The sequence below is a fragment of the Colias eurytheme genome, chromosome 5 (genome assembly GCF_061535395.1).
Source record: "Colias eurytheme isolate Ceu_HAF_F1 chromosome 5, ilColEury1 Martin Lab GWU primary, whole genome shotgun sequence".
NCBI classification, from domain to species: domain Eukaryota; kingdom Metazoa; phylum Arthropoda; class Insecta; order Lepidoptera; family Pieridae; genus Colias; species Colias eurytheme.
In genome coordinates, this window is record NC_142984.1 from 11066981 (window position 1) to 11089873 (window position 22893).

The window sequence follows — 22893 nt, forward strand, 5'->3', positions numbered from 1 at the left end:
CCTGTTACAAATGACTCGAAATTTTGTGTCAGTATCTCCCGGTCTAATTACGTCGTGAACTACCGACTGATTAACTGCGTCACTGTTTCACAAAAAATATTTAAAATGCCGTCTTGTGTGGTTAAATGGTGCCGCAACAGTACAATTTTAAATAACAAAACACAAGGGATTACATTCCACAGGGAAGCAAGTTATTTCTTTTATGTTTAAATGACAAAATTATTACGGCAAAATTTATAGAAAAAAAATACAGCCGCCATTGTCATCAGGACAGCTGTTGCCATGGCAACATGGCACACACACATGGATGTTTCGCCGCCATTACAAGGCTTCACTCAATGTTTAGGCGATATACCGTCCGTCTTTTTTTATACGTCCATGAAAATAACATTATTTCTAATTATAATATATAAAGCTACATAAGATATAAGTTACTAGTAGAGTGTAATTATAATCATTTTTTTATTTTTATTGTTACGCTGTTTACGTTATTGTTTTTGTAATTTTTTCGTTAATTGTAACTAATTACGTTGTGTTTGTGGTCATTGTTGTGTTTATTTGATGTTATATTGTTACAAACTAAATATTCACTAGACGATCGATTCAATTTCATTCATTCCCGATTTTCAATCATTCACTTAGTGACAACGCTATTTTTATTTCATCAAAAACTGACAACACAGAAAACGTCAGTTTACTTTATCTAATTAAAAATCCGAGTATATAGAACATAGACATTGATTTTTAGCAGTTGTCTGAACTTTTTTTAGCAGTTCTCTGTATTAGCCAGTGCAACATAGAATATGACTTATTGATTTTTAGCAGTTGTCTGCCACTTGCCAGTGCTCTATAGAATATAGACATTGATATTTAGCAGTCGTCTGATCTTTTCTTAGCAGATACAATTATTATTAGCCAGTGCTCTATAGAATATAGACATTGATTTTTAGCAGTTGCCTGAACTTTTTATAGTAGTTCTCTGTATTAGCCAGTGCTACACAGAATATTGAACTTTTCACTTCTTAGGCTATCCTTTGGTAAGAAACTTGACACAAGAGTTTAAAATTTTCCTGCATGAATTGTGTTAGAAGCTACCCATATAACTAGAAGCTTATGAGTAAAAATAAGTTATTTAGGAGGTAGAAAGTAAAAATAAAACTACATCTGAAAATATGTACAGAAATGTTTTATTTATAGGAAACGACATAAGCACAGAATACAGGGTACGACACACGTAAGTCCCGCCTTATGTCCCGTCTCCCATACGCCGGAGAGCCGGCCGGCCGTATCGTCCGGGGAGCGACGTACACATTGTTAATTTTCATATAATCGAGTAATCAGGAATACAAATCACGAATCTCTTACGAAAGCATAATACGAGTGAGTGAGTCTAGTCGAGTGCGATGCGCGATCGCGACGCGTAGAGTCCGGGAGCGTCGGCCTCGGCCAACGCGAACGTTTCACTTCCTTGCTGCGCGGCCCGGGGCGCGGGCTGGGGCGCGGGGCGCGGGCCGGGCGCGGGCTGGGGCGCCGGGCGGGGCGCGGGCCGGGCGCGGGGCGCGGGCCGGGCGGGGCGCGGCGGCCGGCGCGTCGCTGCGGCGCCGCCCTACGCCGTGCCGTTGACGAGCGCCTCGCCCTTGGCCTTGTCGCGCTTGCCCTTGGGCGCGGCGCCCCCGGCCCGCCCCGCCTCGCCCCGCGCGCCCTCCGCCCGCGCGCCCTCGCCCCCGCCGCCGCTCACGCCGTTCTTCCACCCGCCGCCTGCTGACAAACGAAAAAATAAAACGTCAGAACGACCCACCACATTCATTTACAAACATTGAAAGCACCATAGACCACAAATTTCAGATCGATTCTGTATGACTATGATATTCACAAGATTTCAAGGTCGATTCTATTTTGACACTTTGATCATTAGAAAATATTCATTTCAGATTTTTGAACACCGATTAAAATAAAAAAAATATATCCAAATGATAATTTCGAAGCTCACACATAGACAAAACTCCATGACAAATGGCATGCGCATAATGCCACAAAATAAAAGAAAAACATTGATAAATGATGTGTAATATAGTATTGTCAATTCATAATTTTGCATGATAAAGCACACGCGATAAGTTAGATGACATATTATTTAATCTTATGAACATTATTAAGTCATGAAGTGTTTCCAATTAACTTTAGTTGTGTTCATTTTCATTAGTTACTTATTTTAGCTTACACATTAAACACGTAAGAGGCGTGTAAAAAAATACATTAATCTGAAAATCTTACATTATAAGAATATAAAATAAAATATCATGCATAAAATATAAAACAAAAACTTAAAAAATATACCATTTTCACATGCTATTCACCACTAAGTAAGCAATAATAATATTCATTAAGTTTACCTGAATCTATTGATGCCGATGCTTTATTTATAAGGTACTGAGTAGTGATTATGTTTATTGTAAAGTGCCTGCGTGTTTGTGTGTGCGTGTGTCATTTTAGCTCATAAGCGCGTTTTAGTCGCATGGTGCATGTTCGTACGTGCGTGTATTCATACGTGTTGCGTATTTGGGAGCAATATGTGTCTATGTATATGTGCATACGTTTGTGTTTATGCGTATGTATACGTGTGTGCGTGTGCGTGTGCTTATTTATGCGTATGTGTATGTGTTTTGCGCATGAGAGCGTCAAGTCGCGTGGCGTATACTTGCATGTTTATGTATGTTTTTGAGCATATTATAACATGTATGTGCGTGTAATGTGTATGAATGTTTGTGTGTTCCCGTACCTTGCCGTCGCCGCCTGCGGCGCCTCGCCTGCGTGCTCTCTGCGCCGGCCTCCTCCGACGACGCGGACTCTGCGCCACACACACACCTCACTACTGGGCTACACTACACTACGCTCACACACACACACGCAACGTTGCACTCCAACAGATCACACATAATAAATAAATATTTCAGGACAATTTTCACACACGGCACGATCTGATCCCATACTAAGCTTTCGCTTGTGTTATGGAATCCAGATGGCTGATAAACATACATATATAATTTTTAAATAAATACTTATATAGATAATTAACACCCAGACACAGGACAAACATCTATGTTCATCACACAAATATTTGCCCCGGGTGGGAATCGAACCCACGACCCCTAGCTTAGAAGGCAGGGCCACTACCAACCAAGCCAACCGGTCAGTCAATAGTAATAACTAATAATATACACTCACAACTATATTCCTTATCATTAACAAGTAATATACACTCACAACTATATTCCTTATCATTCCTCATTCACTATCCTCAATATCTGCGTGAAATAACACAATACTACCGCTATCAGACACACACTTGTCACACTTTTCCAATAGTTGCGAATACTAATAACACAAACATACTTCATACACTTGTAACTCTTTCACATGATACAAAATGAGATAAACTTAAGCAATACTCCGCTCTAATAGACATAAATCATACGCTTATATACAACAGCATACTATTCAATTCACCCCATAATTTTCATATTTATCTCTAAACCTCACTCCATTACAATAATAGAAAAGCATTCCCAAATTCCTTAACTAAAACTACGTAATCTTATGATAAATTATGTGACCTTATCATGCCAAGTAAAACTAGCGTAAATATTACTATACTAAATCCTTAATGTAATCTATAATAAAAACATGCAAAACATGCTGGCATTCACCATCACTCGCCAAACACCCAACTATTAGAGTTATAAAATATGAATCATGATAAAATGGACACATTCTTCCAATAATGTTAATGTTTAATTTTGTCATAATAATATTTTAGACCCCTTATTAACTACACTTCCAAAATCTGCATGGATAATAGTTGTATGTTCAAGTTTAAAACTTTAATACTATATTAGTATCATAATAATATAACATATTAATGACCGAACTATAGATAATAACAATATGTTCTAATAAATAAGTTAAATTTGATACAGAACCAACACCCAAAATTAACTCCATTTGAATATAATTTACAATTAAAACTAGCAAACAACTGTTACCCATTACCCTTTCATACATATTATGCTAAGAATATCACCGCAAAATAAATACAATGTTACGGTATAAACTAAAATAAAACTATGGATCTATGATATTAAATTAGCAAATTATGTAATATTTTCAGATTTTTGCTTTATTCTAAGATGGTGTACTTATTGCTAAGCTTAAAATGTTATCATGTTTAAGCAGTTATTGATAAATTGGTAATTGCATGAGTAAGAAACAAATTATAGATAATGCAAAATGTTTTGATTGGCCATCCACACGTCTGCCGAACAATGTGACAAACAACGAACACGGACAGCACTATACGAAGAAAAGAGATGTACTTATTTCCTTCTCGCTTCTCTGTACAGCGCCGTCCCTATGTGTTCGTTGTTTGTCACGTTGTTCGGCAGACGTGTGGATGGCCTATAAATTTGACTTGATAATTAATGTATATTATCATTATTAAACATTTTATTATACCAACCTATTATTGATTTAAATTTTTATGTTAAGTAATTTAAGAGAGACTAGAGAACACATATTTTGAAAAAGCTTTTAAAATAAAAAGGTAATTATGAAGGTAGAAAGATAATAGATTTTGAGTAATAGTAAAAGGCAACTACCAATAATGATTGCGAGAAAGAAAGAAAAAAAACTATCAATTTAGTTTTTAAGCTTACTTCGAGGATATAGCATACATAATCTATCTTATATAACACATTCCTATATAAATCCTCAAAATAATAAACTAGTTTATGTAGCTTACTTCTATAACCTACCTAACCTATCCTTTATATCTATATGTGTGCACGTGTATATGCGTGTACGCGCGTGTATGCGTGTATGTATGTGCGCACGTACCCCTGTCCGCGCTGGACACATCCTGGCTGTCAACAAGCGAGCTTTCGTCGTCCGTGTGCCGCTTGGTCTCGCGGGGTTCACGGGGTTCACGGGGTTCGCGGGGCTCCCGGGGCCCGGTATCACGCGGTTCACGCGTATCTCGCCTTCTGCCGCTCTGGAAAAGTATAAAAGGATTATATTAAGGGGAATCGTAGTGCAAAAGTAGCTTTTAAACATTCGGTAAATAATTCGAAAGTAAAATTCGATCTATGAATTGGAGTATTAAATTTGAACAAGAGGAAATATAGTTTATAAATTGAAGGAGAGCAGAATGCGTTTTTTTATTTCTGCACAAAAATACATTATGGGCCCGACGGCCACGTAATATAATTATAACATATTTTTTATTGTTTAAGATACTTAATAGTTAATTCATTAATTGTATATTTTCAAACTTATTTTTCGCATGCTGTGTATACTTATAAGTGTTTCCTTACGTTAATCATAAATAACATTGATAAATCAAATAAATAAAAATAAAAATGAGTAATACAATTGTTTTTGCATGTAAAAGTGACATGTCAAGAACAAAGCAAACACCACAATTACAAAATAAATAAATAAAGTGAACACATACGGGCTCGCGCGTGTCGCGTGTGTCCCGCGGCGGGCGCGGGTGCGCGCGCCCGTTCTCCAGCGGCACGCGCCGCTCCTCGCCGCGCCGCTCGCTCGACCTGCAACCCGGTATATACGTGTCATTATTTATTTACTTATAACTCAGGCCCCGGAATCACAGACACAATACAAAATCTATTGTGTCGTGGACCGATCGGGTCGTTCGGGGCTCAATGGGTTAAGCTATTGCATAGCTTTTATCGCGGGCCTTGAGCGCCGGGGATCGAATCCAGAAATTGCGTAACGAAAAACCTCACGCTCCCCACTCCGACGGACACGGAGGTGAAGGCATGCTATGCAATAGCTTTACCGCGGCAGTCCCCGAGTGCCGCACGTCTTTTTTACTTGTAACGTGTAATTTGAATTTATACATTATCACCAAATATTTTTATATTTCTACGTTATTATTAGTCAGTTATAGTGAACCATATTATGTTGACTAAGATATCGGTGAAAATTTGCGTAGCAATGCGACGTTTCATGAGTAATATTGGACATACTTTACTACGCATAAACTGATTACAGTGTGTAATTGAAAAAATCTCAATTGTTATTTTATGTTAAAAAACATTTAATGTCTGTTAAATATTTTACTTTTTTAGTTAAACATTTTTACACTTGAATATTTAAAACCAAGAAACAACCTAATATGTTTTAATTGTTATTTTTAATTATTGTTATAAGTGTAGGTTTTAGTCCATTGAATAAAAAGTTCTAGAGTGCGTGAGTTAGTAACGTAAGATGTTTTTTCGGAAACATGTCAAGAGTCCCTAGGTAATAAACATACTAAAACCCCGGGACACTAGGAGGAGCCCCGGAGTGGGGGGAGGGGGGAAATGGGACCATTTTTTCATTTTTCGCTTAAATCTCAAAAACGGTACATGTTAGAGAAAAACTTTCAAGGAAAAGTTGAAAGGCCATAAAATTATCAACAAGTTGTACCTGAATCATTTTTTCCTATATCCTACCGTTTCTGAGTTATACGCAGTAAAAAATGATTTTCGCTCAAACAATTTCCCCATACTACACATCAATCGATCAAAAAATATTTCTTTCTTCCAAAAAACTCAAATGTGCAACTTGTGACCGGTACTGATAGATTGCTCTTAATTAGGTCTACAATTGGTAAAATAAACACATTCCTCCATGGAAGCGTTTAGGAGGAATCGGTTGTCAAAATATTATATTAGGGTAGTTTGAGTTACTGAACTTGATCTTTTTATTTTTTTCTTCCAAAAAACTCAAAAACTTGTGACCGGTACTGATAGATTACTCTTAATTAGGTCTATAATTGGTAAAATAAACACATTCCTCCATGGAAGCCTTTAGGAGGAATCGATTGTTAAAATATTATATTAGGGTAGTTTGAGTTACTGAACTTGATCTTTTTATTTTTTTCTTCCAAAAAACACAAAAGTGCAACTTGTGACCGGTACTGATAGATTGCTCTTAATTAGGTCTATAATTGGTAAAATAAACACATTCCTCCATGGAAGCCTTTAGGAGGAATCGACTGTCAAAATATTATATTAGGGCAGTTTGAGTTACTGAACTTGATCTTTTTATTTTTTTCTTCCAAAAAACTCAAAAGTGCAACTTGTGACCATTACAGGTAGATTGCTCATAATTAGGTCTATCAGTGATAAAAATACTAGATTCCACCACGGAGGCGTTTACGGGGAATTGAATTTTATTAGGGTAGTTACGATACTTGAACTTTTTATTTTTTTTCTTCCAAAAAACTCAAAAGTGCAACTTGTGACCGGTACCGATAGATTGCTCATAATTAGGTCTATCATTGATAAAAAAACCAGATTCCACCATGGAGGCGTTTACGGGGAATTGAATTTTATTAGTGTAGTTAGTTAAAAAGTTCAAGTATCGTAACTACCCTAATAAAATTCAATACCTCCTAAACGCCTCCATGGTGGAATCTGGTTTTTTTATCAATGATAGACCTAATTATGAGCAATCTATCGGTGTCGGTCACAAGTTGCACTTTTGAGTTTTTTCGAAGAAAAAAAATAAAAAGTTCAAGTATCGTAACTACCCTAATAAAATTCAATTCCCCGTAAACGCCTCCGTGGTGGAATCTAGTATTTTTATCAATGATAGACCTAATTATGAGCAATCTATCTGTACCGGTTACAAGTTGCACTTTTGAGTTTTTTTGGAAGAAAAAATAAATAATTTGGAAAATCCAAAAGTGCACGCCTCATAATTTTTTTTTAATAAATATTTATTAATTATTATTTTTGTTTATTTAATAACAATTAAACCACATCGAATCAGACCCTGAAAAATGAAAGGGTTCTATTCCTGAGCATACTCAAGCGTAAGAGAAAAAAAAAGACTCGATTAGTAAAGTATTTCGGTCGCTATCGTGTTAACAAGAAAAAGGATCCGCACATACAGACACACGGACGTCCAAGACAGAACTTTTTTAAACTGTTTTTTAACTAGTTTAAATAACAAAAATGACATCAAAAATATCATGAACGTTAAAAATAGTGTTTTTTCTTAATATGTGTGTGTATGTATTATCTTACAAGTGCAATGTATGATACATAAAGACATTTTAAGTTTGAAAAATCAGATGTTTTGCGCGAAGTGACAGTAGTACCCACCTCAACGCTTCGCTTATGAGGCGTGCAAAAGATCAAGTTCAGTAACTCAAACTACCCTAATATAATATTTTGACAATCGATTTCTCCTAAAGGCTTCCATGGAGGAATGTGTTTATTTTACCAATTATAGACCTAATTATGAGCAATCTATCAGTACCGGTCACAAGTTGCACATTTGAGTTTTTTGGAAGAAAGAAATATTTTTTGATCGATTGATGTGTAGTATGGGGAAATTGTTTGAGCCAAAATTATTTTTTACTGCGTATAACTCAGAAACGGTAGGATATAGGAAAAAATGATTAAGGTACAACTTGTAGATAATTTTATGGCCTTTCAACTTTTCCTTGAAAGTTTTTCTCTAACATGTACCGTTTTTGAGATTTAAGCGAAAAATGAAAAAATGGACCCATTTCCCCCCTCCCCCCACTCCGGAGCTCCTCCTAGAGTCCCGGGGTTTTAGTATGTTTATTACCTAGGGACTCTTGCCATGTTTCCGAAGAAACATCTTACGTTACTAACTCACGCACTCTAGACCCCCCTTGGAGGGACTCATTCAATGGACTATTTATAATTGTTGCATGTTGTGTTCGCTCTTAGAAGGCCGTCCAACTAAAAGTCACAAAGATTATGATTGTATTCTCACTATTTCTTAATGTTGGAACGTCCAGTTAGCGGACCAAATTAAAAAAAAAACAACCTGTAACAACAACACAAGTATACTATAACCAGTAGGTACGTCACCTGTTAGGTCGCGGCGGTCTCGGGCGGCCGCGGTACGAGCCTTCGCCGCGCTCGGGCCGCTCCTCGTTGAGCTCGGGCGTGGTGCGGCGCCCACCTGCAAATATTATAAATTACATTATTATTATTGCTTGTTCTTTCATTATTAAGAGTTGGAGATTGAATAAAGTGTTTGGAATCATTGAGATAATATTACTACGTATGGAGGAGACACCACGAACAAAATCTGTGCGCCATTTTTTTGCTCTAAGTTTTAAAAATTATTATCTAGTTAGGTACTTACCGATGAAAAGTTATATTAGTCACTTTTCCGTATTATTTGTATTATTTGTGCAATATCGTAACACACACGAAGGCATATTTGATGCGTTTCACTTTAAAACAAGTAAAAAATGAGCGTGATGTAGGCGGTGTCGTCTCCATATGTATAATGTATATCTCAATGTTTAGAATGAGTATTTTATCATTACACTAATTTTATCAAAATCTATAAAAATTATTATTATAAAGCTGAAGAGTTTGTTTGAAAGCGCTAATCTCGGGAACTACTGGTCCGATTTGAAAAATTCTTTCGGTGTTAGATATCCCATTTATCGAGGAAGGCTATAGGCTACATCTCATCTTGCTAAAACCAACAGGAGCGGAGCACTGCGGGTATAACCGCGGAGCGTAATGGCGGCGGCGGGTGCGAGGTGTGTGTGTGTGCGCTAGTTACCGGGCGGATATCTGGTGGCGGGCGGGCGCGGGCGGCGGGCGCGCGGGGCGGGCGGGCCGCGCGGGGGCGGGTACGAGGCCGAGCCGCCGCCCATCACCACGCGCAGCTGCTGGTCGATCTCCAGCTTCTCCGCGCGCAGCTGCTCCACCTCCTGCACCACAACAAACATATTAAAAAAAAAAGACGGGTTGCACTCCGGGAGTGCCGGCAGAAGTGAAAACTTGATTATTAACGTTGAGCATGTTTGATATCCATCCGTCTTACGCTTTTTCGATCAGGTCACGTGTCCTGACGCGAGTTTTAAGATTTTATACCCAACGCCGCTAAAGAAGTTTTCACTTCAATAAAATGATCGCAATCGCGGTCGTTGTGGGCGTACCTTGAGGTGCGCCACGTGGTACTCGACGAGCACCTTGGCGTTGGCGATGTTCTCGCGCGTGCCCACGAACACGAAGGGCACCATGCCCTCCTCGCGCGGGCCCACGGGCTGCGGCTCGTTGTCGCCCTCCACCTTCACCTGCAGCATGTGTACGTTACATCTCAGTACGCGCTTGTAACGACAGGCCATACAGTATACGCATTGGTAAAGGATTGACTTTACGATATTGCCTAAAGTCACATCAAATTTTTAATTAAATCCCTATCATTTATAATTTTTAATTTCATGAGACTTCTTCTTCAAGTAACTTCTTCAAGTGATCACTATCAAACCAAAACTATCTATCTCGTAAATAAAATATCCAAAAACTATAATAATTACATGTAAAGACTGGGAAGAAACTGGCCTTCGAAACACAGTCTACCACTAGTTCGAAGGTCAGGGTCTGAACATAATGATGTACCTGTTTCTGGAAAAATAAATTTTTTGTTTTTTTTTTTTTTAATGCAAAAGAGTACAGTTGCTTTCCGTTGGTATATATGTATTTTGACGGTTCAATAGCGCTAAGCTCTAAAAGAAGTCTAGTTGAATTAATAAATTAGTTTTGGTAGTAGTATAAAAATTTAATTCACACTTCCAAAATTCACACATTCGTCCATCCTTTTATTCATACCATCTCCCCTATACACAAAGAGGAATCACCGGGAGCTACGTGGCACGCCAGCAAAGCGTACTCACTCTGACGACGCCGCTCTTGTCCACAATCTCCTGTATGACCTTCCCGCTCTTGCCGATGACCTTGCCCACCAGCTGCCGCGGCACCTTCACCGACTGCTCCGCGTACTCGAGCAGAGCACGGGCCGCGCGAACTGCTTCCGCAGACTGTAATACGATAATAATTAATTAATATATATGTATTAGGGCCGATTTTTTCAATGCTTGGATAAAAATTATTCGTGGAATAATGTATAAAACTACCATTTTAAAAACGTATTCTAATTGTCCGTATTTGACAGTTTACTTGACATTTTAATATTATCGTGTAATACTTTATTGGACGGATAGGTTTTATCCAAGCATTGAAAAATCGGCCCTTAATAATCTAAATAAATAAAATAAATATTTCAGGACAATTTTCACACACGGCACCATCTGATCCCATACTAAACTTTCGCTTGTGTTATGGAAACCAGACGGCTGATAAACATACATATATAAATTTAAATAAATACTTATATAGATAATGTTAAAGTTAAACAATTTGTAAATAGGAAATCAGAGGTAGAAGTTCAATGACCTTTTACAAAAATCAATTGAGGGAAATCGGTGTAGATAATTGTTATAATAATATGTATTTGAATAATAAATTGCATAAGTAAGCATAGTACAACATAATCTTATATTTATTCATAGCATTGCACGTATCATGGAATTATTAAAATTAGTGACGCATTATGGCGAATGACGGACAAGTCCACCGACAAATCCGCGCACGCACACACACGTACGGATTTGTCCGGCGCGGGTCGGGTGCGGCGCGGCGCTCGCGTCTCCAGACGGCGAGCCCGCGCCGAGCCGCGAGCCGCACCCACCAACACATACACACGCAGATTGGTCCGCGGACTTGTAGCCAGCTACAAATCCAGCGGATGGGCGCGCTTGTGAATGGTGGCCATAACAGTATGTATTTAAATAAATGCATCGACCAAACATATTTTAAACGCGATACTATATCATTCATCTCCCAATAGCTATCACGTATATATGTATATGTTCACCTCTCCGCAGATCTTGAAGGTGCAGGAGAGCTCCTCCAGCTCAATGTTGGTGATGCCGGGCACCTTGCGTGCTTGCTGTATGTTGGCGCCGTGCGTGCCGATGGCCAGCCCCATCAGGTCCTCGCGCACGCTGAACTCGTCCGTGTACCTATACATATACAAAAACTATAATATAATTCAATGCATTTTATAAACGCAAAAGTTTATAAGAATGTTTGGATGTATGGTTATTACTCTTTCACGCAAAAACAGCTGATCAATCCTGTCTGAAATCTTAATATATATAAATCTCGTGTCACAATGTTTGTCCTCAATGGACTCCTAAACCACTTAACCGATTATAATAAAATTCGCACACCATGTGCAGTTCGATCCTACTTGAGAGATAGGATGGTTTAAACATGTAAGTACCACGGGCGAAGCCGGGGCGGACCGCTAGTTTAACATAAAGATGTCTGTTTGGGCCATGTTCATGTTTATTGTGAAACATTAAAAAGATTTTCATTACATATACATTATACACTAATAAATACATACAAATAGAAGTCTTGAATTTCTGCATAAAAATAATTCTTTATATTTCCCAACATATAATTTAAGTATATAGAAGTTACTAGCCGCTTACGCCTAATCATGAAAATGTCAATGCCCTCAAACTTTATGTAAACAAACAGATAAAAATAAACTCACCCTCCTTGATTGTGAATTTTCGTGGATTCTAGCTGCCTTGCGGCTTCTTCAGTCTTTTTCAATAATAACAACTTCTGTGTTAGGTTTCTGAAAATAACATGAAACAATGTAAGTAAATAATACATGTAAACTAAACGTTACAAAGTATATCTTCTCTGAATCAATGAATAAACAACTGTAGGAAGCGTATACTACCCATCTAGATAACGACTTTGTATCCGTGGCCCTGTAGCTTCCGTTCATAATGTAAGCACCAAGTTTGTTTGGCGGTGAGTCGGCCGCCTTTTACAAACGGGACCTCAAATGTTTACTGTACAAATGACGCCCAGATACGTGCTAATTCAGTACACAATAATATCAATTACAATATTTTACTTCTGTTACAAACTATTGAAAGAATAAGTTTAAGAAGTGTGTTTTCAAATTTTAGCACAGACAAACACAGACATATTATTGATTTACGGCAAAACATGTGTGCAACGTTTTTATGTATTTCAGGTTTTAATGGAGGCCGCTCGAGTGAAATTTTTAAGTTTTGTTCTTGCAATATTTGTGTATATTTTATGGAGAGGCATCACGAGTGATGGCGTAGCGTATCGTGCCGATCCGTGTAACTTGTAGTGTCTGGTGTGACGTGACGTGGCGTGGCGTGGCGTGGCGAGACGTGACGTGGCATTGCGTGTTGTGTAGTATAGTGGTGTAGTGTCGTGTCATGTAGTGAAGTGCAATTAGGTGCAGGTGTAAGTGTATGTTAGTGTAGCGTAGTGTCGTTTACTGTAGTGTAGTGTCATGTAGTGTAGTGTAGTGTGTGTGTACCTGAAGTGCATCTCGTGCAGCATCTGCGCGCGCTTCTGCGACGTCTCGCAGCGCGAGATGACGGCGAGCACGGCGCGCTCGGGCACGTACCACACGAGCGCGGCGCCGATCGCCTTCTGGAACTCCTTGTGCGCGTTCTCCACCTTCGCGCTGTGCATGTCGTGCAGGCTGTACAACCCAAGAAGCTTACATCTAATACACTGGAGATTTCAGTATGAACATTAACTTGTAACAAGAAAATATGACCTTGAATGACGCCTGTATGTTTTTTATCCCTTTCACACCAACTTGCCAAGTTAGGTGGTACTTGGTACAACCAAACACACACATCATTATACGTTTTATACAATACAGTTTGTGTATTCAATGCTACATGTTAAATTGTTACAAACAACCTACGAATTGAAAACAGACATCTATTCTTGAATTACATGTATTAAATTTTAAGAACAACGACATATCATTTTAGAGCTTTATGAAATCATATAAATATAATAGAAAAAAACGACTAGATATTTTTATGTACTAATTACGGATTAGAGCTTAGTACACCGTAATATTTTAATTGTAATTTTACATCCTCAGCGATTACAATTTCATTACATCATTATACGTTTTATAAAGTTACACACTTAATTATATCCAATAACTATTAACTAGAGGTCCGCGCTGCAGTCCAAAAGCCCAGCGGCGGCGCGCCGGGTGCGGCACCCGGCGCGGCGCGGCGTCGCCGGCGTGGGCTAGTTATTTTTAAAGTTATTAGGGGGTGGGCGGGCAGTAGAAAAATCTCTCTTTAAGTTCAATAAAAAAATTATTTTTATTAAAATCAAGTATTTAGTGGTGAACATGATAATTATAAACATTGCCAATAATTTTTATATTGGCAATGTTATGTCAGAGCAAGCAAAGGAGCAGGTGGGCCACCTGATGTGAAGTGGTCACCACCGCCCATAAACACTTGTAACACTAGAAGTGTTACAGGTGCTTTGCCGGCCTTTTATGGACAAATAAGCTCTTTTCTTGAAGGCCCCAATGTCGTAGTTGTTCGGGAACACCGCAGGTGGCAAATCGTTCCATAGTTTGAAAAGACAAGAAAGAAAGAAAGAAAGAAAAGACATTTAATTCAACACACACATAAATACTTAAAAATAAAAACGACAAATGGGGTCTTTTTAACGGTGAACGCGCAAACCTGTGTCTTTAGGGGATTGAACTCGACAAGATTAAGTTCGCCTCAATCCGAGACTTCTTGGAGAGAAGACTCGACTTCAGACACAAGTTTGTTTCGACTCTCATTGAGGCTTTCCTTTGAGGGGTTTGCACGGCCGGGATAAAGAGCATACCCCGTACTGTCGTCTGCATAGCAATGAATGTTACTGATTTGTAACAAATCATGTTTATAATTATCATGGATAAAAATAATTTTGTTAACTTTTGCAGGATTTAGACGCGATCTCTTCGCAGTTAAGACTAGCCCAGCTACAGAAAAAACCCTTTCATTTGGCGTGCTTGTAGCTGAGATAGATAGAAGCGATCGCGCTAATCCGGCAAGCCAAGGAAAAACAACTTTTTTTTGTTTCCAGAACTTAAGAATGTTGTCCTCTACATCTCCTAAATCTGAAGGGTTAGCCGTAGCCAAATATCTCCAACACTCTTGAGCGACGTCGTCATCCTCATCAATAAATCTATTGGAGTGTTTTTTGGCTAGCTTTTGGAGTAAAACATCTGGCATCGATATAGTAGACCTATATCGATGCGACGTTGCCGTGTTGTAGACAACAACGCGTGCGTGACACATGGTTCGCGCGCAAAATTTGAACTCGGCGCCAATTTTTCTGTGACCCGGCGGCGGCGGCGGCGCGCCGGGGTCTCTCGGCGGCGGCACGCCGGCGTGGCGCGGACCTCTACTATTAACTAGAATATTTTTGTGTTGTTTAATACCCTAAATATTGGATTCTAAACAACCCTGTTTTATAGGCTTTATTCAATTCTAAATTGATCATGTGGAATCGTGCAAAAGGAATTACATCATCCATTTTTGAGAAGTCCTAACTACTCTTTGTATTTCCTAAGAAGGAAGAAAAAACAAATAAACAAAGCAACTCACTAGTCCTTGAGATCCTCAGGCACCGCGATCTCAAATTTGTGGAACGTGTTCTTGTCAATCGGCGTCTTGGTCTGTTTGACGCGCAGGCGGTCCTTTGGCACGATCTCCGAGTAGCAGTTGTCCCACTCCAGGTATTCTATCACTAGGAATTCCCCCCTCATCATCTGGAAGCAAGTAGAGTACATACAATTTACGGCACGTACTAAAACTTACATTTTTTAAACGCTACTTTTCCGACCGCGGCTTCGCCCGCTTTGTTTAAAACCTAATCAATTATTATTAAAAAAAACCTCCACTTGAATTACTCTATCTATTTAAAAAAGATATACAGACATTAGACCAGGCGCGGGAAGCCGCCACTTTGCTTTATTCTATGTAGTGATAATAAAATGAATTACTATCTAGGTATACATGTGAAAAACATCAACAACGTTAATAATATTATTGTCCTAAAACTGTATTGTCACATTGAAACCAGTTTTAATTACAGATATTTTGAATAGGACGCAACAACATTGCAGACACTTGAACTCTGAAAACTTTTAATACCCAGGGTGTTGAAAGTTGGGGCAATAATATAATGGAATCATTTAAACATGTTTAAAGGTGAATTTACACGGGTTAATATGGGGGAAAAACAGAATATACATATATTTTTTTTATTACTCAACTGTACATGAAACTTTCTATAAAAGAATTGTTAAAATTCGAGTAGTATTTGTACGCAAGACAAAAAATCAATGAAGAATCTTTCTTTTTATAGGTTTAAATAGCTTTTGATGGAGACTAAAAATAATATCTCTCCCTATTTTACAAACGCAGATTACAGATTGTTTAAAAACGAAAATAGAGGCATATCTTCTTCGCAGTCTGTGTCGTTCAATTTCTAATTATTTCAACTGAATACAAACATTGCCCAGCTAATTACAGTATAGTTGCAGCTGCAATTCAACCATGAATAAGAAACCTAAGCAACACATTGCCTAGTAATACACACTCGTCTAATAATCGTGAAGGTAAGCATTGTCATCTTTGCGCATGCAAACTACGTAGTACGTATCCGCTTTACACTGCATAGGTAAGATAGATTGACAGACATACAAGGCTTCTCTATTGAGCATGAAATCGTCGGCTTAGGCTATAATCATTTTTATAAATGAAAAATGTGGTTACGATTGTTTTCTTAAGGAAACGTTCAGAACTTTTTCGTAAATTGTTAAAAATCCATCGTAATTTAAAATGTATGAATAAAGGAAATTAACAAAATTTAAATCCAGCCGAAATCGAGGCGCGAGGCTAGTAAGATCTGAATTACCCAACAAATGTACTTCCTACTCTGAAAACACGTGAACTCAAAATGAGTTGATATTTCGAACCAATAAAATTTAACTAACATGAAGCTGATATCATTTTTATTTCATAGCCCTACAACCTATGTATGAAAACAGTTTTAACCTTCATTTTTTCTAGAACCTAACTACAACCTAAGTAAATGACCAATCGATTGTGTTATAACAAGAAACAACATCAGTACCACCACCCTGCACTATATACCTACACAATATGTCAAACGAGAGCCAATATCGTTTTGTTGACATTCCTCAGCGACAAGATTAATTGCCAACTCTCTCCTACCCATTGTTTGCACTGCGCCCTTAGGGAGCGAGCCTTTCAAAACAAATTGCTTTCTTTCTTTTCATTTAAAATTTCATGTAACCCCTTTACGGACGACGTAAAATTAAAAAAAAAATTAAACACTGCTCCCGTTACACTCCCACGTATTACGTAATCCGGAAGAGAATCTTTCGCGTCGCGAATTTCGTTCGGTGCAATTCGAGATTCTTGCATCCAATATTAACTGTGATTCCGTGTAGTAAAATATTTCTATTAGATAGATTGTACAAATGTACAGAATTTCCTCAAATAATATTTACTGTACGCAAATAACTTTCTGAATTTGAGCAAGTGTCTGAAATTGATTTCATTATGTATATTGCAATCATAGACTATCGTAAACTTTGTGCAGGACGATCGATAAACGGGGCCAAAATCGTAGTCAAAGTCGAAATCTGGGCCGACGTAGTCACAGCAGCCTACATAGACCGCCGCCGCCGCCGCACGCTATTTTGTTAACGTGTCGTTTCCTACTTTTGCAAGTTTCTTTAAAATTGAATTTCTAATTTATACCAATTTAGATTTATCGACACGTACCTTTCAAATTAATATGATTTAAGTGAATTTGTTTTATGAATACCGTCTGCGACCTCCATTATAGGTTCAATATAATGTACACAAATAAAATAAAATAATGCTTTATATTTATCTCGAATCAAGTTAATATAGTCTTCGGGGATGACGAGAAATAAATAAATAAAGGTAGCATCCCGATGCCAGTCGAGGCGAACGGCCGCTGCTTGTAATACGCGATTTCGATCACTGCATGCCGCAACATTCTGCGCCAACCTTGACTCGGAAGTGGGACACGCTGAAATATCTTTAAATACGTGTTTTTCTGTATCGACGCCCGCCGACTGGATTAAAAGACGCTCACATGTATCGACTTACAATGGACTTAATAATCCTGTTTAGTTGCAAAACATGCTTCGCTTTACAATGTCTTTTTTTAGGTGCCGTGCCGATTCATAAATACGTTAAACGCGGTTAACCTTTTAATTGCTCATGAAAATAAGTGCTGATAAAAACATATGGATTTTTTCACTAAATCGAAATTCCTCTTTTATTCTAAACAGCTCTTTATACTATCGTTATATTATTGTTTAAATCCGCCCGTAGCTTACTAAATAGGTCTGATGGATAATGCAACGATTTCAACCACCCTGAGTGGCAATTCGAAATTCAATTGCTTTCAAGTTGCAACTAAAAACAAAATCGTAATGGCGCGGCGGCTGCGGCGTTCCCGACATAACTACACCTATAGCCCATCTTTTCTAATGATACAAAATCAATTTAAAATGTGTTAGTAATGCTGCCTCAAAATGGTGTTCTTTTAAAGAAATTTAAGAAAAATTTCCCTTATCTCTGTACATACATATTTAGTTTAAATTAAGAGTAATTATTAAACATTTTTTAATTTAATATCCAAAAGGACATTGGCAAAATTTATAAGTTTAGCCGACCCGACCGACGTTGTCCTGTCTTCGTACATATTGTATATGGCCGTAATGTTTTCGCATTTTCTTAATTTTTGGCGCAAATTCCTTGTTTTTCATTCATAAGATCCTCCTCCAAACAATAAACAGCTGTTCACGCGTGATATCGTGACCAAGTAGAGATTTATAAATATAGGTATACTAACTTTGCCAAAATATTTTATGCATTACGTAAAAAAATGCAGCCTTAAGACAAAGTCATGACTAATAAACTAGGTAATAAATAAAATAACACATACATCTACACCTATGAATACTTAAATACCAAAATTAATAATTACGTAGGTCGGTATTAATATTTACGATATGAATTATGATATTATAGAAATTATGAATTAGGTTATATAAATATGTTTATAAGATTTGTCTCGAAAGTATGTATATTACAGTAGTACTGTTGGAAAGGAATAAAACAAATATTAATAAAAGTTACTGAAACTAACTATTTTCAAGTGAAATCTTAGCTTTAACACTGTTGAGACAGCTGCCTCAATTTCTATGAAACATAGCTAAGACCATTATCGAAAGCCTTTTGTTTAAAGCAAATCACACTCAAATTGATTTAGATAACAGTAATTTATTTACACTTATTTGCTTTGGGTCAAAAAGATTTGGTTAAAAATATAGATTTGATACGTTTTTAATAATAAACTATTTATTCCTATAAAACTACTACTAGGCGACTTAGGAAGTTATCGTAAACCTATATTTTCATTGTATTTCATTGAGCCCCCAAACTAAAACTTAAGATTAAAGATAAATCAGTACCAACTTAGTTTGTTGGTTAACGCATATTTTTATTTTAAGTACTGTTTCAATGTATGTATTCTGTCCATGTTTAGTTTATTTTTCTTTATATCACATTGACATTTTCACCTTGCATCTTGCATATATGTAATGTATACATATACACTTTTTATTATAAATATTTAAACATCTGTACAAAGTGTCAGGTATTTATTTACTTTTAGGGATTAAACTGTACACACACATTTTATTTTAAATTATAAACTATAAATAAGTACATGTCGTAACATAGTTCCTAATTAGGGCAATTTTTAAAATACATAATTGTAAATCATGCATCAAAATTTATACATCTTAAAACTTCCCCGATCGGTCCACGACACAATAGATTTTCTATTGTGTCTGTGATTCCGGGGCCTGATTTATTAAGAAAAATGTTAATACTAGTTATTTATAAATAGTAGTTAGCATGAAAATCAACAAAGCCCTATTTGATTTTTTTTATTAATTAAAGAAAAATTAACATTTTTTAATCTAAATTAAGATCACTGATGTTCCTCGGGAGAGCTTCCACTCCAGATTCTAAATAGCAACAAATTCCTATCATGCACAAAAAGTATACACATCAATCGATTGAAAACCCAGAGTTAGTATGTTAATAAAAAAATCAGTCAGATGGAACTTCCTTCGCTTTTGGGAACATTGGTTGATAAGATTCAACAAAATTATTGCACTTTCTTTGTTCAGCGATCAGTGCTGAGGAATATGTATTTTATTCAGGAAAGTAATTTATTAGATAAACCACCCAAAATACAGATGATGCATTTCCAGAATATTAATAAAATATCATGTGACAAAACTGAGACTTGAAATTCTGTAAAATATCAAAAGCATTTCAAAAAGGTACAACAATAGATACACATTTAAGCTTCTTTTTTTTTGGCTGTAAAGTTAAGATGGTTTTTGGTATTTTGTTTTTTTTTAATAGAAATAAGATAAAAAACATCAATCCCAGAAAATATGAGCAATGTTGTATTATCTACTAAATTAAGGAGATTTTGGAGAGATCCCACTAATTAAATTAAAGAAATTTATTCACATACCAGAAAAAAAACAATATAGAGATTTGAGAAGGTCAGTGATCTCTTTATAAAATTACTTTATCATATTCAAAATAAAAAAGCATTTACTGTAACTTATGCAATGATTTTTTCTTTATACATGACAATAAAATCCTGATCTTTTCATTGATTTTATTCCACCACAAAAGAAGTCACTATTTCAAGCTTTACATAATGTTATTTTAATTTATTATTAACACAAATAAAAATTATACTTATTTTAAATACCAGTGCAAAATGCACAATATCTAACAGAACCCTTTTTATGCAGCAACAAAAATAACTGTTTAAATGTTAATTGCATTAATTAAAAATTCTATAATCATTAACAAAATTAAAATGCCTAAATTTTAACACTAGTGTCTAATTTTTGACCTCCTTTGATACCTTTATTGACTCAAAATTTGCAATAACAAAGAAAGAATTATATGTATTTGATAATGTAAATAAATACATTTGATTATTAATCATTACTAATAAAATAATCATATAGTATCCCATAAATATTATGAAAAATAGGTTGAGTATATAAAATAATACCAAATGTGTAAAATATTTTAGGGGTGAAAAAAATGGTTTACTTTTCATTTCAGGATTATTATTTGCATAAACAGATGGTAAGAAGAAAATACTGAATGACAAACCTAATAAGATTAACATGGATCAGATGTTAATGTACACATATAAAAACAATCATTTCACTACATACCTACATGTTTAATAGAAAAATGTTTCAGTAATTTAATACCTACCTTGATATTTGCAGTCCACCACCCACATGCTTCTTTCTCATTTGATCTCGCGAAAACCTCAACTTCTTGGTTTTCGACAAACTCTGTGTGTTTGCTTGTGTCTTTTGGTGGTAAGAACACTTGCGAAAATGGAAACTTTGATTCCGGCTGCCAGCTACAACAATGAAACTCATGTAAATAATGGCGACTAACTAAATAAATAATTAACATTTGAGTAAGGAAATTAACTTACTCATTTTCAAAGGCTACGAGGACCTCGTTGTCGAGCACGTCGGTGACAATGGCCTAAAAATATAGAAGAATTTAAGAACATTGGGGATCCATTAACATGGAAATGCTCTAGAAATAAACGAGTTTTCTGGGTCAACGGCATGAAATATGCTTTAATTAAAATATTATATCAACTGCCCCATTCCGATTTCGCAATCAATGCTAAAAATATATAAGGCAGACTGAATAAAACACACTGAAAATTCACGCCGTCAGACGGACATGGCGTCCATTCCAGCCGCGATGATCTTCCCGGAAAAATATTTTTGTAAGTATATGACAAAACATAAAAACAAGGGCTTGAGAAAACTAAGTACGATGACCACTAAGAATATTTACATCTTATAAGTTAAATTATGGCGTACTTCACGATTTACAAACCTTATAATAAGCACCATTTTCACCGTACACCTCGACCGACAAATCCTCCATTTTGGTTTGAAACTTGAAAGCGTATTTGGCGTTTTCAGACCGAGAATGAAGCTCGAAAAGAATCTAGAGACCAATCATATTTCAGAATTTGGACAGAGACAATTTTTATATTTTTAAAATTAGTACTGGCAATTATAAATTGAAAGATGAGATTTAAAAATAATAAAAATCTTTAATTTAAAAAAAAAGAAAATTCACACTTCTCATCTGTGGTTCTCATCATCAAACATCTGATCATATTATTAATCGCAGTGCCCAATATTTTTAAGTAATAAAAATAAATTCACGATATTCTAGAATTGATAAAAGGGGAGTTCCCGTAATTCATAAATATTTATGGCTGTTTTCCAATTACAGAGCATAATGCGACTCAGTGCCGCACAATGCCGAATTATGCTGATGCTTAATTGGAACGTGAAACGCACCAGCAGGTTGCGCTAAGTTCAGTGTTGAAAAAAAAAATATTCAGAGTTAGCAATAACCTCATTAATGTGTAAATAAAGTGGTATACATAATAATTGGTTGAAAAATATTTACGGTTATTTTAAGTAATTTGGATTTTGATTATTTCATTAACATTTTTTTCAACGTTTGTACCTTCATCCATACTTATATTTATTTTTTTAACACAATTTGAATTAACTTTGATTATTTCGAAAAAACTACAATGAAACGAAAGCTTTAAATTTTTTTCCAACAATTAATAATTACTAACGATATATCGATTGCACGCATCAATTCACGCGCATTACTTTTTCTAGTGCTCGATTGTGCGAAGCGTTGCTGCAGTTGGAACATTCAACATTGAGCATTATGCCGCATAATGCGCTCTAGTGCTGTAATTGGAAAACGGGGAATATTACTAGATAGTGTGTTTTTTATATAGGTAGTATTTTATTAATATTAAATTTTATTATTAAAAAAAAAACACATACATCTCGATCGAAAAAAACAACGACGATAACCTTGTTTCAGTTTAAGCGTTTCTGGATCTAGATATGTAT

At 36.4% G+C, this 22893-nt stretch overlaps 1 protein-coding gene across 1 annotated transcript; it reads right to left on the minus strand.

Annotated features, from left to right (window-relative positions):
* Window positions 1-1582: 1582 nt before the first annotated feature.
* On the minus strand, window positions 1583-21948 carry Fmr1 (synaptic functional regulator FMR1). Its single transcript, XM_090102139.1, has 15 exons — window positions 21839-21948; window positions 21420-21472; window positions 21188-21341; window positions 15398-15561; window positions 13291-13458; window positions 12475-12561; window positions 11785-11932; window positions 10745-10888; window positions 10007-10144; window positions 9628-9778; window positions 8916-9009; window positions 5510-5606; window positions 4894-5047; window positions 2780-2848; window positions 1583-1761 (listed from the first exon to the last, which is right to left on the minus strand). The coding sequence occupies exons 1-15, from the start codon at window positions 21887-21889 to the stop codon at window positions 1607-1609; spliced, it is 1827 nt and encodes a 608-aa protein (XP_089958265.1). The 5' UTR covers window positions 21890-21948; the 3' UTR covers window positions 1583-1606.
* Window positions 21949-22893: the final 945 nt, after the last annotated feature.

Excerpts from the sequence above, each read along its gene's own strand:
- Fmr1 (XM_090102139.1), bottom strand. The coding sequence starts at position 21,889 with ATGGAGGATTTGTCGGTCGAGGTGTACGGTGAAAATGGTGCTTATTAT. Across the intron at positions 21,342-21,419 it reads CTCGTAGCCTTTGAAAATGA|CTGGCAGCCGGAATCAAAGT; the intron begins GTAAGTTAATTT and ends TCATTGTTGTAG. Across the intron at positions 9,010-9,627 it reads CGCCACCAGATATCCGCCCG|GTGGGCGCCGCACCACGCCC; the intron begins GTAACTAGCGCA and ends TAATATTTGCAG.